Genomic DNA, 13493 nt, shown 5'->3' on the forward strand with positions numbered 1-13493 from the left:
GCCACGCACGCTGGTGGTCGAAGCGAAGTTGCCTGTCCACGGCGCTGCCCGGAGGCCGTGAAGGACGGGGCGGACCTCCTGCGTTTCGCCTCGATTGGAGCTTTGAGCCTTTGACGACGGGTGATCGATGGCGACCCGACCGCGTGGTGCCGGCGACCCGACGGGCCGGGCGGGAACGGATGCGTTGGTCAGGATTCCTGGTAACGTTTTGTTGTGTGATCGATGCGGGCCCTTTTCTGGAAAGGCAGGGGGCGTTTTGAGTTTCCTTGAAGCTGAGCGGATCGCTTGTGCGGGCGACGCACTACCTCCAAACCAACTAAACCGGGGAAGATGAAGCGGAAATGCAATTCTCGGGGTGTTAGAGCAACTTCAAGAGCCTGCTAATCTTACCCTAATACTTTTTTTAAGGGAAAAAGGAGAAAAAATGAATTCCAACAATTCATCCAAATCTTCCTCAATTTTTTAGCAACGCTAAAAGATAGTCTACCACCGTGTACATTTTAGTGTTGGCATTCCTCCCCCAATCCTGATTCCCGCACGCTCGTGCGTCACTTCCGATGGGTCTAATATGATGACGTGGCCTATTTTAAAATATTGGGGGCTATTTATTAGCGATCCGCTATAGATTGATATGTTTTTGGGGGAAATTTTTTTTGGAAGAACCCCTACTACATAGTTTTGAGGAAGAATTTTTTAGAGTACTCTTGAAGTTGCTCTTAAGGGATCGGTTCCAACTTCCAAGCTTTGCGTTGTGACTAGTGAGCCACAGGTGATCTACTTACTCTATGGGTGTTGAAGAGAACTCAGTTCTATATAGTCTGTTCTGCCACTTCTGTTTTGTTCATTAAACAACCTGCTATGTTTTTTTATCTTAATCCACATTAGATCCTGAGTTCTGAAAATTTCAAAGGGACTACAATGGTCAAGTATGGTGGGTTAACTCGATCACGAATCAGCGGGCGTTACATGTAACTGCACGAGAGCAGGAGACACGCGTGGCTCTGTTCGCTTCAGCTTATCAGCCACCGAACAGTGTTTTTCTCTCATAACAAATCAGCCGTTTCAACTTTTCAGCCAGCTTATAAGTCCAGACAGCGCAGTTAACAGACAGACCGTGCAAAGTATCCAAGCATCTAAAAAACCAGGCGACGGCTGTTACTCTTCAGGTTATTTCTACGCACCAGAACACGTTCTAGTAAGAATTAAGAGTACACCGCCATGACCATCAGACACTGAAAGATGTGAAACTCTCAGCGAAGTCGCGGACTGTGGTGCCCCATGTTGCCCTTCCACATACGCAGAATATAGATGCCAAATTACCCGACAAATTTACATCTATTAATTCAACGGAAAGACTGTACATTATTCGGACTACAAAACCACATCCCAACATGCAAAACATATATCTGGAAAAGATGAAGAAACAATAGCCACCAAAACTTCCAACTGTTTATCTATCATCAAAATATAGAAGGGCTCTCTTCCTTAATGAGCCCGGGCATTATCTGCTTCTTAGACAACTAAGAGAACACCGTTTGATGTGATCAATCACAGGATATCCTAACGAGAACCTAGAACATGATTCAGTTTATGCAGCAACTGGCTGAACGAGACCTGCGCCGGAAGGGGTGATGTCGCCTGCAGCATTCTGATCGGTCCTTGTCAAGTACTTGTCTACCGCTGCAGCAGCCTGCCGCCCCTCCGTGATGGCCCAAACCACCAATGATTGTCCGCGTCTGCAGTCCCCGGCTGCAAAGACGCCATCAACACTGGTGGCAAAGTCTCCAAACTGGGCTTTGAAGTTTGATCGGTTGTCCTTCTCCAGACCCAGTTTTTCAGCGATAGTCTGCAGGAAGACAAGACTGTTAATTGGCAGATATTTCTCATAGGTGTTACTTTTAGCCACTAGAACAGATTTGAGAGGTACTAACCGCTTCAGGGCCCAGGAATCCCATAGCTAGGAGGACGAGATCTGCCTCGATGATTTCTTCTGATCCTTGGATCTCCTTGAGTTGAAATCTTCCATCTACTTTCTCCCACTTCACACGCACTACCTCAAGGGCCTTCACCTTGCCATTTTCATCACCAAGAAAACGCTTTGTCATGACTTCATAAGTTCTTGGATCCTTCCCGAACTTGGTAGCAGCTTCTTGATGCCCATAGTCAACACGGAAAATTCTTGGCCACTACAGGCAAAAGGAGAAATAAACTAATAAGAACCCAAAGCTGGAACAGTCCTGCATTCAGTAATCTAACAAAAATGGTATGCATTACTCTTATAAATGTGATAAATTACATAAATGAGAGATATTTACCTGCGGCCATGGGTTGTCAGCAGCTCTCTTGCTCGGTGGTTTAGTCAGAAGTTCGAGATTTACAAGGCTGCTGCAACCATGCCTAATAGATGTACCAATGCAATCTGTGCCTGTATCACCTCCACCAATAACCACCACCTTTTTCCCCTTGGCAGATATGTACTTACCATCCTCAAGGTTGCTGTCCAGTAAACTTTTGGTATTTGCGTGCAGAAATTCCATTGCAAAATGAACTCCTGATAGCTCACGTCCAGGAATTGTGAGATCTCTGTCCAAGGACAGCTTCATGTTAGAATCAAAGGACATATTAATAAGGCATTGCAACTATTTGAAGTATTTTTTTACATCATGCTATTTTTGTTGCACTTAAGAATGTTGTACTTATAAACATTATGCAGGTAACATTTAGGAGCCAGTATAAATTAAAAATTTTAGAGCGTCTTAAATCTGTTACCTTGGTTTTGTTGCTCCACAAGCCAAAATAACTGCGTCATTCTCAGAACGTAGACGGTCAATTGAGTATAAAGGATCACTACCAACATTGGCATTCACCACAAAAGTGACACCCTCTTCAGCCATTAAATTAACACGGCGTTGAACAATGCCGATCTTGTCTGTCTTCATGTTTGGCACACCATACATCATTAAACCTCCAATGCGGTCGGCTCGTTCAAACACAGTTACAAAATGGCCCATTTTGTTTAGTTGATCCGCAGCAGCCAAACCAGATGGTCCACTGCCAACAATGGCCACCTTCTTTCTGCAATAGGAACATTACATTGTAAATGATCGTAACTTGGATACTACATAGCAATGCAACTAAAAGTAACAGAAATTTAGAGAAATTAATCAAAGTCATCAAAAGCGTAAAAGTAAATACCCAGTTCTTTGAAGTGGAGGCCGTGGTACCATCCATCCCTCTTCAAAACCTTTGTCTATGATTGCACATTCTATGCTTTTGATAGACACTGGATTTTCGATGATCCCAAGAACACATGATCCCTCACAAGGAGCAGGGCAAACTCGTCCAGTAAATTCTGGGAAATTGTTTGTCTCAAGTAATCGATCCAATGCTTCGCGCCATCTATTCTGGTGAACTAATTCATTGAACTCTGGGATCTTATTTCCAAGAGGACAGCCAGCACCTGAGCTTTCCTGTGAGAAAAAAGTTACAAGGAGTTATGAATTGTTATCATTCCATTGGATAAGAGTAGGAAAAACAAGTTGAATCACAGAAGTAACATAGAAACAAAAACTTTTTTGAGAAAACTTGTCCAATTCAGCAACTGAATAAAGTAAATCCTTAACTATGATGGAAAGAGAACCAACAACCTTAAACAAAAATAACAAAAACTACTATCTCACCTGATGACAGAAAGGAGTGCCACAATCCATACAGCGAGCAGATTGTGTGTTTAATAGTGGGCCAGGTGTTGACTCAATTGCAACTTCCTTCCAATCTTTAACACGCTCTTTTGGATCTCGGTAAGAAATACTCTCTCGCTCATATGTAATGAAACCTCGGTACTTTTTGGCATTGGCAACACGTGTTGGTCGGCTAGCAGACTGATCAGGTTGTACTTTCTGTACAAGAAAGTTGATACAATTAGTAGCTTCCAGAGAATTGGAATTACATTATTAGCTGTTTCTGATGGGCAAATATTTGCAAATCGGGTTAATTCTCTATTGAACTGTGAAATCCTAAATAAAATGGACACTTTTAGCAAGTTACTTGCAGTACCTTCGGAAGGAATTTGTGATATGAAACATAAAACAGAATTATCACTTGAAAATGTATCTCACCTTAGTTGTCACAGAAATACCATTTGTCATCTTAGGATCCTTTGTGTGCTTAGCCGCAGCTTTTTCCACTTTCATGTTTTCCAAAACCCTCTTATAATCCCTTGGGTATACTTTTACAAATTTTGGAAGAAGGTTATCAAAATCAGAGAGTATGTCTCTAGCTAAAACACTCTCGGTGTTACGTCTATGTTGTTCAATCATCATTTTCAATGTGATGATGTCATCCTCTTCCTCCACATGATATAGATCAACTAACTCATTGTTGCAGCGGGCACTGAATTTCCCATCAACATCGTAAACATAAGCAATGCCTCCACTCATTCCAGCAGCAAAGTTACGTCCAGTTTTTCCAAGGATAACCACAGTACCTCCAGTCATGTACTCGCATCCATGATCTCCAATTCCTTCAACTACTGCTTGAGCACCTGAGTTGCGAACACAAAACCTTTCTGCTGCCATACCATTGAAGTATGCCTCTCCCTTGGTAGCACCATATAGAGCTACATTACCAATGACAATATTGTCCTCTGGACTAAATGAACTGTTCCTTGGTGGGTACACAACAATTTTTCCACCAGACAATCCTTTACCAACATAATCATTGCTGTCTCCTTCTAATTCAAGAGTGATTCCAGGACAGAGAAAAGCGCCAAAACTTTGGCCAGCACTTCCAGTGAACTTCACATGAATTGTACCAGCAGGCAATCCATTCATGTGATAACGTTTAGTGACTTCATGACTGAGCATGGTTCCAACTGCTCGATTCGTGTTCTGAATTGGAGTCTCAATGAACACACGAACTTGCTTTTCAATAGCAGTTCTTGACAAATCTATTAGTTTGTTATCTAATGCCATGTCAAGGCCATGATCTTGCTTCTCAACACAGTACTGAGCAGCACCTGGACGAATCTCTGCAGCTGGCTTCAAGATCAGTGAGAGGTCAATGTTCTCAAGTTTCTCGTTGCTCTTCACTACTTCTGGATCAACCTCAAGCATATCAGATCGTCCAACCATTTCAGTAATGGTGCGGAACCCAAGGTTTGCCATGATTTCTCTTAGCTCCTCGGCGAGCATAAAGAAAAAGTTAATTACATGTTCTGGTTCTCCAGCAAACTTTTCTCGAAGCACTGGGTCTTGAGTAGCTATACCAACAGGACAAGTGTTCATGTGGCATTTTCGCATCATAATACAGCCAAGTGTGATCAGTGGGGCAGTGCTAAAACCAAATTCCTCTGCACCAAGCAAGCAAGCAACAGCAACATCTCTACCAGTCTTTAACTGTCCATCTGTTTGCAGAACAGCTCGACCACGAAGCCCATTTGCTACTAGAGTTTGATGCGTCTCAGCCAATCCAAGTTCCCATGGAAGTCCAGCATTCTTGATACCTGTCCATCTTGAAGCTCCTGTGCCTCCATCATGTCCAGAAATAAGAACATGATCTGCGTGTCCTTTTACAACACCACTTGCAACAACTCCCACTCCAGCCTCAGAGACTAGTTTGACACTGATACGGGCTCCAGGGTTTGAATTCTGCACAACAACAAAAATATCAATATCACTGAACAACAATTGAAAGTTGGAAATGCACGAAAACAACCGTGCAAGTCCACCAGTAAAAAGTAGCACCGTAAGCAAGTGATACATGAAAATTAAGATTGAAAGAACTTTGCAGGTTGTAAGAAAATGAGCATGTAAAAGAATTAAATCCAGCACAGAAACAAGCAAGCAAGAAAACAATATTGCTATATTTGATGATTTATACCTTAAGATCATGTATAAGCTGTGCAAGATCCTCAATTGAATATATATCGTGATGAGGAGGAGGGCTAATGAGTCCTACACCAGCTGTAGAATGTCTTGTGACAGCAATGTCACCAATAACCTTGTGACCTGGAAGCTCACCACCTTCACCAGGCTTGGCACCCTATATAAATTACATATAAGTTAAAGAGAATTCAACGTGAAATATGTAAGACATGTTCTTTGAACAGAAAGTAATCATTTTAGTGGCTGCATAGTACATAATTTTGACACGGTACCTGAGCCATTTTAATCTGCAGCTCATCTGCATTAGTCAGGTAATAGCTGGAAACTCCAAACCGTCCACTAGCAACTTGCTTGATGGCACTTCGTCTTGGGTTCATTGAACCATCAGGAAGCGGTTCCATACGAGAGGGCTGTTCCCCTCCCTCACCTGCACAGATATATCAGCATAAGTGCAATTGGTCACGTAGGTTAAGACTTGGGATTAAAGATTTTAATATTAAGATCTAGAAATGTGCTTAAGAACACAAGTCCATGTTCCTTAACTACAATACAAGGCACTAAATTAAAGGGGTTATAATCAAAATTCGAAAAGGGAATACCACATGCATGCTGTTAGGAGGAAAATTATCAAGTGCTTCTAACTGAACCCCAGCAACTTATAGCCGATGTCCTTATCAGTTTGCAGGCGGGTAACGTTTTAAAAAATAATAAAAAGGAAAAACATATCTTGCAATAAATTATAACAAGCAAATTGGGATAATATTTTTCAGAAGCCAATATTTGACGTCAATGGGAAGATGAAAAGGTTAACAGAAGGCATGGGATAAGTCCATCTAGATAGAGCAGATATGCAACGAATTAATTTAATTTGATAGCAGCAACTTCAGTATAGTTTTATACATTATCGTGTCTAAAATGTTAGTGCAAAGGACAGACAAGATAATAAAAGATAGATGGCATGCCACTCATGTTTCAGGGAAAAAGAATGACAGCACGTCAGTCTAACAAAAATTAGAAGATAGTTCATACTGTCCTAAGTTTGTTTAGCAGGGTTCTCTTTGGAGCTAATGTGCCAAACAAAATACAATAAATTCGTCACATTACTAACAGAGAAATGACACATATGGATGAGAACATACCTGTATTAGATTTTCCTCCAAGTTTGTTCATGGCCATAGCAAGGGCAGTATGTGCTTCCAATGAAATTGACCCATAACTCATTGCACCAGTACAAAAACGTTTCACTATTTCACTTGCAGGTTCAACCTCGTCCAAAGATATCTTGCCAGTGATATCTTTAAATTTCAGCATGCCACGGAGATTGCAGGTCTTGTTGAGCTCCTGAATTCGCTTTGAATATTCTTTGTATGCTGCCCGGCTGTTAACCCGAGCTGCTTCTTGTAATTTTCCAATTGCAAGTGGGTCGTTGAGGTGGACTTCACCATTTTTCCTCCAGTGGTAATCCCCTGGGTTGGGAAGTGCCTTTGCATCTGCACTGCCAGGTGGAGGGGTTCTTGATGGGAAAGCTAACTCATGAAGACGGAGAGCATCTCGTGCAAGCATTTCAAATGTTGCACCCTCAATTCTGCTAGGTGTACCTTCAAAACACTTGCCAATTACTTCAGAAGAAAGACCAAGAGCTTCAAAAATCTGAGCACCTTTGTAGGACGCAAGGGTGGATATTCCCATCTTTGCAAGAACTTTCATCATTCCATAGTTTGAAGCATAGAAATACTTCTTCACCAGCTCTTCCTTTGAGTAGGGTTGCTCATCACTGTTAGGAGGAATCTTCCCATCCTTCTGCAAGCACCAAATTGCTTCAATAGCCAGATACGGGCATATTGCATCAGCACCAAATCCAACCAGGGTGCAGAAATGGTGCACTTCACGAGGTTCAGCGGACTCAACCAACAATCCTATGCGTGTCCTCTCAAGATTCGCAACAAGGTGCTGATGTACTGCTCCAACTGCTAAGAGAGAACTGGCAGCAACACGGTCTGAGGAAAATCCTGCATAGGAAATTTACGCAAAACAATAAAAATCAGATTTCAAAGGCTTGAAACTTTGATGGACTGTCATAGGAATTGAATCGCAAAGGAGCTGTTTTCAAGCTAAAAAATAGGAAAACTTCGACACATTGAGCAAATGAAAAGAGTAACAGATAAACCAATGATACTCAAGTTGTAAGGCAGTTATACTAATGTTTGTAGGCTTATAACAAATTTGTTGGCTGCATTCTGTTTGATTAACTGTTGGATGATTAGCGTATATAGTCATATACAACAAAAATAATCTACTGTAAGTAAAATTTCTAACCTCTATCTGAGAGAACCAAAATAGTGTAGCCTTGGCGTAAGGCTTCACGAGCTTCAGCGCAAATTCTGTCCAAAGTCTCTTCCAGGCCCTTCCTTCCAGACTTCTTCGGATAAGTTATGTCAAGCACCTTGCTTCGCCAACCACGGTAATTCATCTTTTTTATAGCTTCCATTTCATCAATAGAAACCAAAGGACCTTTAAGGGCAAGGCGGTTGCATTGTTTTTCAGTTGTTTCCAGCAAGTCACCTTCTGGGCCAATCATACACTCCATAGATGTTACGATTTTCTCTCTAATGGGATCAATTGGTGGGTTTGTAACTTGTGCAAACATCTGCTTGAAGTACTCAAAAGTCAGCTTCTCCCTGTTTGACATCACTGCAAGGGGCGTATCGTTTCCCATGGAGCCAAGAGCTTCCGTTCCATCCTTTGCCATTGGCAGCAACAACATTTCCAGGGCTTCTACCGTGTACCTGGAGTTGGTCAGATGAATAAGCATACAGCAAAAACTGAAACAGTAATCAAATATAATGAAACACTTGCTTACCCAAAGGCCTTCAGTGGGGTCATAATTCCATTGACACCAACACTCTCCTTGGCCACATTCTTTTGCTGCACCATATTGTAAAGGAAATAAGTACTGTTACTTATGTTTGACCCAAGTTGCCATCAGTAACATAGTTAAAGTTATATCCCAATTAGATAAATAATGTTGAATCATGGTGAACGACTTACTGAAAAAGAGCTAGAAATGCTTGGAGCAACTCTATCCACTTCAGGCACAGATTCTACAATGTCTTTAAGGCATAGTTTTTGTTTCTTGAGCCATTCACCATATGGGTGAGCTTTAGAATACTGTGATTTCAGAGCTTCATCATCCACTACTGTGTGATTCTCAAAATCAACCAATAGCATCATTCCAGGGTTTAGCCTGCCCTTTCTCAGTACATCTTCAGGAGGAACATCAACAACGCCAACTTCACTACCCATGATCACGCGTCCACTGTGGGTCACATAAAATCGACCAGGCCTCAAACCATTGCGGTCCAGGGTAGCTCCAAGGTAGCGGCCATCAGTAACTAGAGGAGAAACTAAGTTAGATCAAGTAATAATCAGAAGTAAGATCAGAAAAGGAAAGTGGGTCAAATATATTTACAAGATATTAGAGCAGGTCCATCCCAAGGCTCCATAAGTGCTGACAGAAATTCATAGAGAGCTTTCTTTTCAGGATCCATATTTGCATCATTCTGCCATGCCTCAGGGATCATCATCATCACAGCTTCTGGCAGGCTTCGCCCACCTCGGACAAGAAGCTCAAGAACATTATCAAATGCACCTACAGTTCACATATTCCAATCAATAAGTTTCCAAAAGATAGGCAATTTACTGATTTTCATTTGCCAAGCTTAACTGCAGAACATTTAACACTCAGACAATGAGTTCCTACCTGAGTCTGAAGAGGTAGCATCCACAATTGGTAGAATTATCGACAACTGCTCCTTTGATAAGCCAAGCTTCTCAGCCTCTAAGAGACCCTCACGTGCTGTCATCCTATCATAAATCGAGTGAACTTAGAGGCAAGATGAGGACAATTAAATCCAAACAACATAAGAATATGGAGATGATCATGTTCGCACCAAACAAAAAATGGTACCAGCAGAGGGAAAAGGTTTAGCGAGATTACCAGTTCTTGTTTCCTCTAAGGGTATTGATCTCTCCATTATGGCCTAAAACACGCATTGGCTGCGCACGGTCCCAGCTGGGAAAGGTGTTCGTGGAGAACCTTGAGTGAACCTGTTTGAATGTATGGCTTTTAGAATAGTATTATAGCCATATTTTGCAGCTTTAAGATGCTGAATAGACCATCAGAATGAAGCACTAACACTACCAAAAAGAAAGCGTCACACAGAATGTCATGCAAAACAGTTGGGAGCCCTAAGCTACCTCAAACCAAACACATTTTCTTCCCACCACCTAATCGGAGGTCACATCCTGAAGAGTCGGGCATAGCAGTCGGCCATAGCAGAACTGCAGCTGGACTCTGCAACATGGTTATCGGGTATCAACTAATAGAGATTCTAATACTTCACTTTAAGGCATCAACAACCAGGACTGAAATAGCATATGAGTAGAGCAGTGACGGTAAGACAATTCAAAGTTTGATGCCTGCACAGGAGCGTGTCTTGATCTTACAATGGCCTTGCTATTATTGATTCCCATCCGCCGACTATGATCATGACATTTTTGCGTAATAGTATCAAGGTTTTGTATTTACCAGAGCCATATAACTCGTGAAGTTTTCATGACCTAGGTCTGCATAGTAGTACCCCTTAAGTTGGCACGGCTTAAGCTGGCCCTTGTAAACAATAGTCCTGGAAAGTTCACAAGAAATACAATAAGGATTACTCACATGAATATAAATAAACCAAAATGTCAATAGGCTGGTTAAGAGCATGCTGAAGGCATCTTTATATCCCCCTTTACAATATGAAAAGTCTTGTCAAAACCGGGCTTAGTTGAGACTCCCTGGTCCTTTTCAGCCATGAAATATAATGAAATAAAAGCACATACAAAAACTTTTAAATTGAGGATGGCAAGCACCTTGAAGATAGAGAGCACATGTAGAAATCCCTCTCTCCTCCACGCCGAATATCCAGAGCAGCTCGGATAGACCTGATGGAGAATCTCCTAAGAATATATAGCTGCAAAAGTTCGTGAAAAACTGTTAAGCCAAATCCATCACGTGTGCACTGTAACTTCAAATTGTAAACTCATGGAATGACCTGTTGCTCAAACTCAGCCTCTGATCTTGAACTCTTGGTGATGAAAACCTGCTCAATGGCTGGCTCGGTCTCAAGCGCAGATTCACCCAAGTCTGAGTTGTCAGTCGGAACTGGCCGCCACCCGAGTATAACATGTCCCAGTGATTCTGCGACCTGCATGGACAAAATTAATCAGAGAAATGACTCAACATTAAAATCCAGCATTGCTCACTGCCACTGAGTGTAAAATTTACTGATTGTCTACACCAACCTTCTTAAACTCAGCTTTGCCTTTCTCGCGACGCTTTTCATCAGTTGGCATGAAGAACATTCCAACAGCATACTCACCTGGTGGCGGTAACTCAAATCCAACATCCTTTGTGACCTGCATGAACACCCAGGCAAAACCTTGAAAACTGTCGGAAATAACATTGTTTGCCTTTTTTCCATTATTGTTATTGTTCTTTTTTCTGGTTGAGAAGGAGCTCACCTCTTTGAAGAAGTCATGTGGCAGAGCAACAAGGATGCCTGCACCATCTCCAGTGTTCTTCTCGCAGCCACAAGCACCACGGTGCGCCATTCTCTCAAGCATCTCAATAGCATCATTGACCTGGGATAAAAAGTGAGGTAAAATTGACATCCCGAACGTGAAGAGTTCAGTACGGCAAAAATTGACATCCCGAACGTGAAGAGTTCAGTACGGCAATCAACTTATTTGACGATGAAACTCACAGTCTCGCGTTTGTAATCTCCAGAAAGCTCAGCGACAAACCCAACGCCGCACGCGTCACGCTCGAACGAGGGGTCGTAGAGCCCAATGCTGCTGTCAGGGAGCTTCGACAGCGGCCTGACGACCTCAGCGTCGCGTGTCACCGCGCGGGGCGCCCGCGGCACTACGCGTTCCTCGGTGCGCTGCCCGCCGCCGAGGAACCCGCTGCCCTCGAGGGAGACGCCACCGTAGGCTTGCCACCCGGAACGGTACGGCGCCGCCACGGGCCGGCCTCGCCGGGCCCGACGGCCTGCGCCCATCGGCGCCGACTTCAACGCTGTCCCTTGCGTCGTCGACATGGCTGAACCGCACGCCTCGCTCTGGTACCTGCCATGCAACAATCAAACAACGACGAGCATCAGATGGTATCCACTTAGCGATTAATCGATCTACTACGCCATGCGGGGAAAAAAGACCCAGAAATCCTGGAAAAAAACAGATTAAAAAAGCTCCGGAAAAACAAGCAGAAAGCACGAAGCTGTCTCCTTCCCTACGCCCACATGTCAACACCAAAAGCATCCAGAAAAGCTCGTGCGTCCCACTCTGCAGCGGAACAGAGCACGCCCAAAAAAAAATAATCCGGAACAAACGCCTCGGCGGCGAAAACACACGCAGGGATGAACAGATCTACCAACCCCCGCACGGCGGCGCAGATTCCTCCGCCGGCGGAGCGACAAGACGGATTCACGAACAAGCGCACGGACGCAGAATCAAATAGCAATTGATCGAATAAATAAAAACGACGAGACGGCCGCGCATGTCACCAAACCACGCACGCACGCAACAGCCGAACCAAACCACCAAGTTGCTAAATCCCGTCGGTTTTTTTAGCGTCTCGCGGGTCCTGGCAAGCAGGGGTGGAGGGAGCGGGTACCTCTCTCTCTCGTCTAGCCTCCCTCCACCTGGGGCCGGAACCGGAGGATGCGGGCCGGCGAGCGCGTGCCCCCGATCTCTTCTCCGCCGCTAGCTTCGCGGCTCACGCCCGGGGATCGGTCCCTTAGATTTTGGCGGCTCGCCCCCCGCGCGTCCCCGGCGACGGCGCGGCGGGGAGGGGGATCGGTTGTGTGAGTTGGTGGGAGCGGGGCGCCGCCTCTGTCGCGGGATGCCCTTCCTCCCGAGCGTCGCTCGCCTTCCTTGACCTCTCCTCCGGGCTAGTATAGGGCGTTGAGGAGCATTCGGCGCCCCTGCATTTATAGAGGAAGGGAGGGTGGTGGTGAGCTCGCCCTCGCCGCGCCTGCCTGCCAACCCACCAGCCCCGCGCTCCTTGCCTCGCGTCGCGTCCCCACACGCGCAGACGCCACTGCCAATATTTTCGCCCCTGTTCTTCTCGCGAATTATGTTCTTTTCCTTTATTATTTTAGTATTTTGTTCATTGTTAGGTGAGTGGTATCTCGGGCATATATTTCGTATGGGTCCCCGTCAGAGTCCGGATTCTTGATTGTGGGTCCAGTTATGGTGATTTTACATTTTGAAAGTGGGACACCATGGTGATTTTGTTTGGTGCCAAGAAGGTAACGTGTTAGCAGGTTATACTCTGTGACGGGATGCCATTTATTCGGGTATCTTTCTTTGAGGAACATATTTATTTGAGCATGATCTAGCATATAATTTGAACTTATTAAGTGAAATTGCTTGCATCCTAAGGCTTCCGAGCAAATAAATTACCATTGATATAAGTTGGTCACCGGCAATTGCATAAATGAATCATACAAAGTAGCCGTTTTAGATATTTTTTAAAGAGAAATGATGCTGTTTTGGATATCT

At 43.9% G+C, this 13493-nt stretch overlaps 1 protein-coding gene across 2 annotated transcripts; it reads right to left on the bottom strand.

The window, feature by feature from the left end:
• Positions 1-1316: 1316 nt before the first annotated feature.
• LOC101785947 (glutamate synthase 1 [NADH], chloroplastic) lies at positions 1317-12899 on the bottom strand. Of its 2 annotated transcripts, XM_004969499.4 has the most exons (23): positions 12604-12899; positions 11693-12056; positions 11451-11570; positions 11232-11345; positions 10982-11134; positions 10800-10900; positions 10474-10570; positions 9883-9992; positions 9646-9749; positions 9355-9534; positions 8934-9277; positions 8746-8810; positions 8202-8671; positions 7025-7894; positions 6158-6312; positions 5881-6042; positions 4119-5648; positions 3681-3899; positions 3196-3470; positions 2770-3075; positions 2316-2583; positions 1932-2186; positions 1317-1846 (listed from the first exon to the last, which is right to left on the bottom strand). In XM_004969499.4, exons 2-23 carry the CDS (start codon positions 12026-12028, stop codon positions 1589-1591), a joined length of 6492 nt encoding a protein of 2163 aa, XP_004969556.1. In that variant the 5' UTR covers positions 12029-12056; positions 12604-12899; the 3' UTR covers positions 1317-1588. The 2 variants fall into 2 exon arrangements, with proteins under 2 accessions (XP_004969556.1, XP_004969557.1); XM_004969500.3 differs by lacking the exons at positions 10474-10570; positions 10800-10900; positions 10982-11134; ... (2 more) ...; positions 11693-12056; positions 12604-12899 and adding an exon at positions 10143-10239.
• Between the last annotated feature and the right edge of the window lie 594 nt (positions 12900-13493).

This window comes from Setaria italica, chromosome V (genome assembly GCF_000263155.2).
Source record: "Setaria italica strain Yugu1 chromosome V, Setaria_italica_v2.0, whole genome shotgun sequence".
In the NCBI taxonomy this organism is placed as follows: domain Eukaryota; kingdom Viridiplantae; phylum Streptophyta; class Magnoliopsida; order Poales; family Poaceae; genus Setaria; species Setaria italica.

Coding starts and splice junctions, on each gene's coding strand:
- LOC101785947 (XM_004969499.4), bottom strand. CDS start 12,028: ATGTCGACGACGCAAGGGACAGCGTTGAAGTCGGCGCCGATGGGCGCA. Junction 11,571..11,692: donor GAGATTACAAACGCGAGACT/GTGAGTTTCATC, acceptor TTTTTATCCCAG/GTCAATGATGCTATTGAGAT. Junction 3,900..4,118: donor GTATTTCTGTGACAACTAAG/GTGAGATACATT, acceptor TTTCTTGTACAG/AAAGTACAACCTGATCAGTC.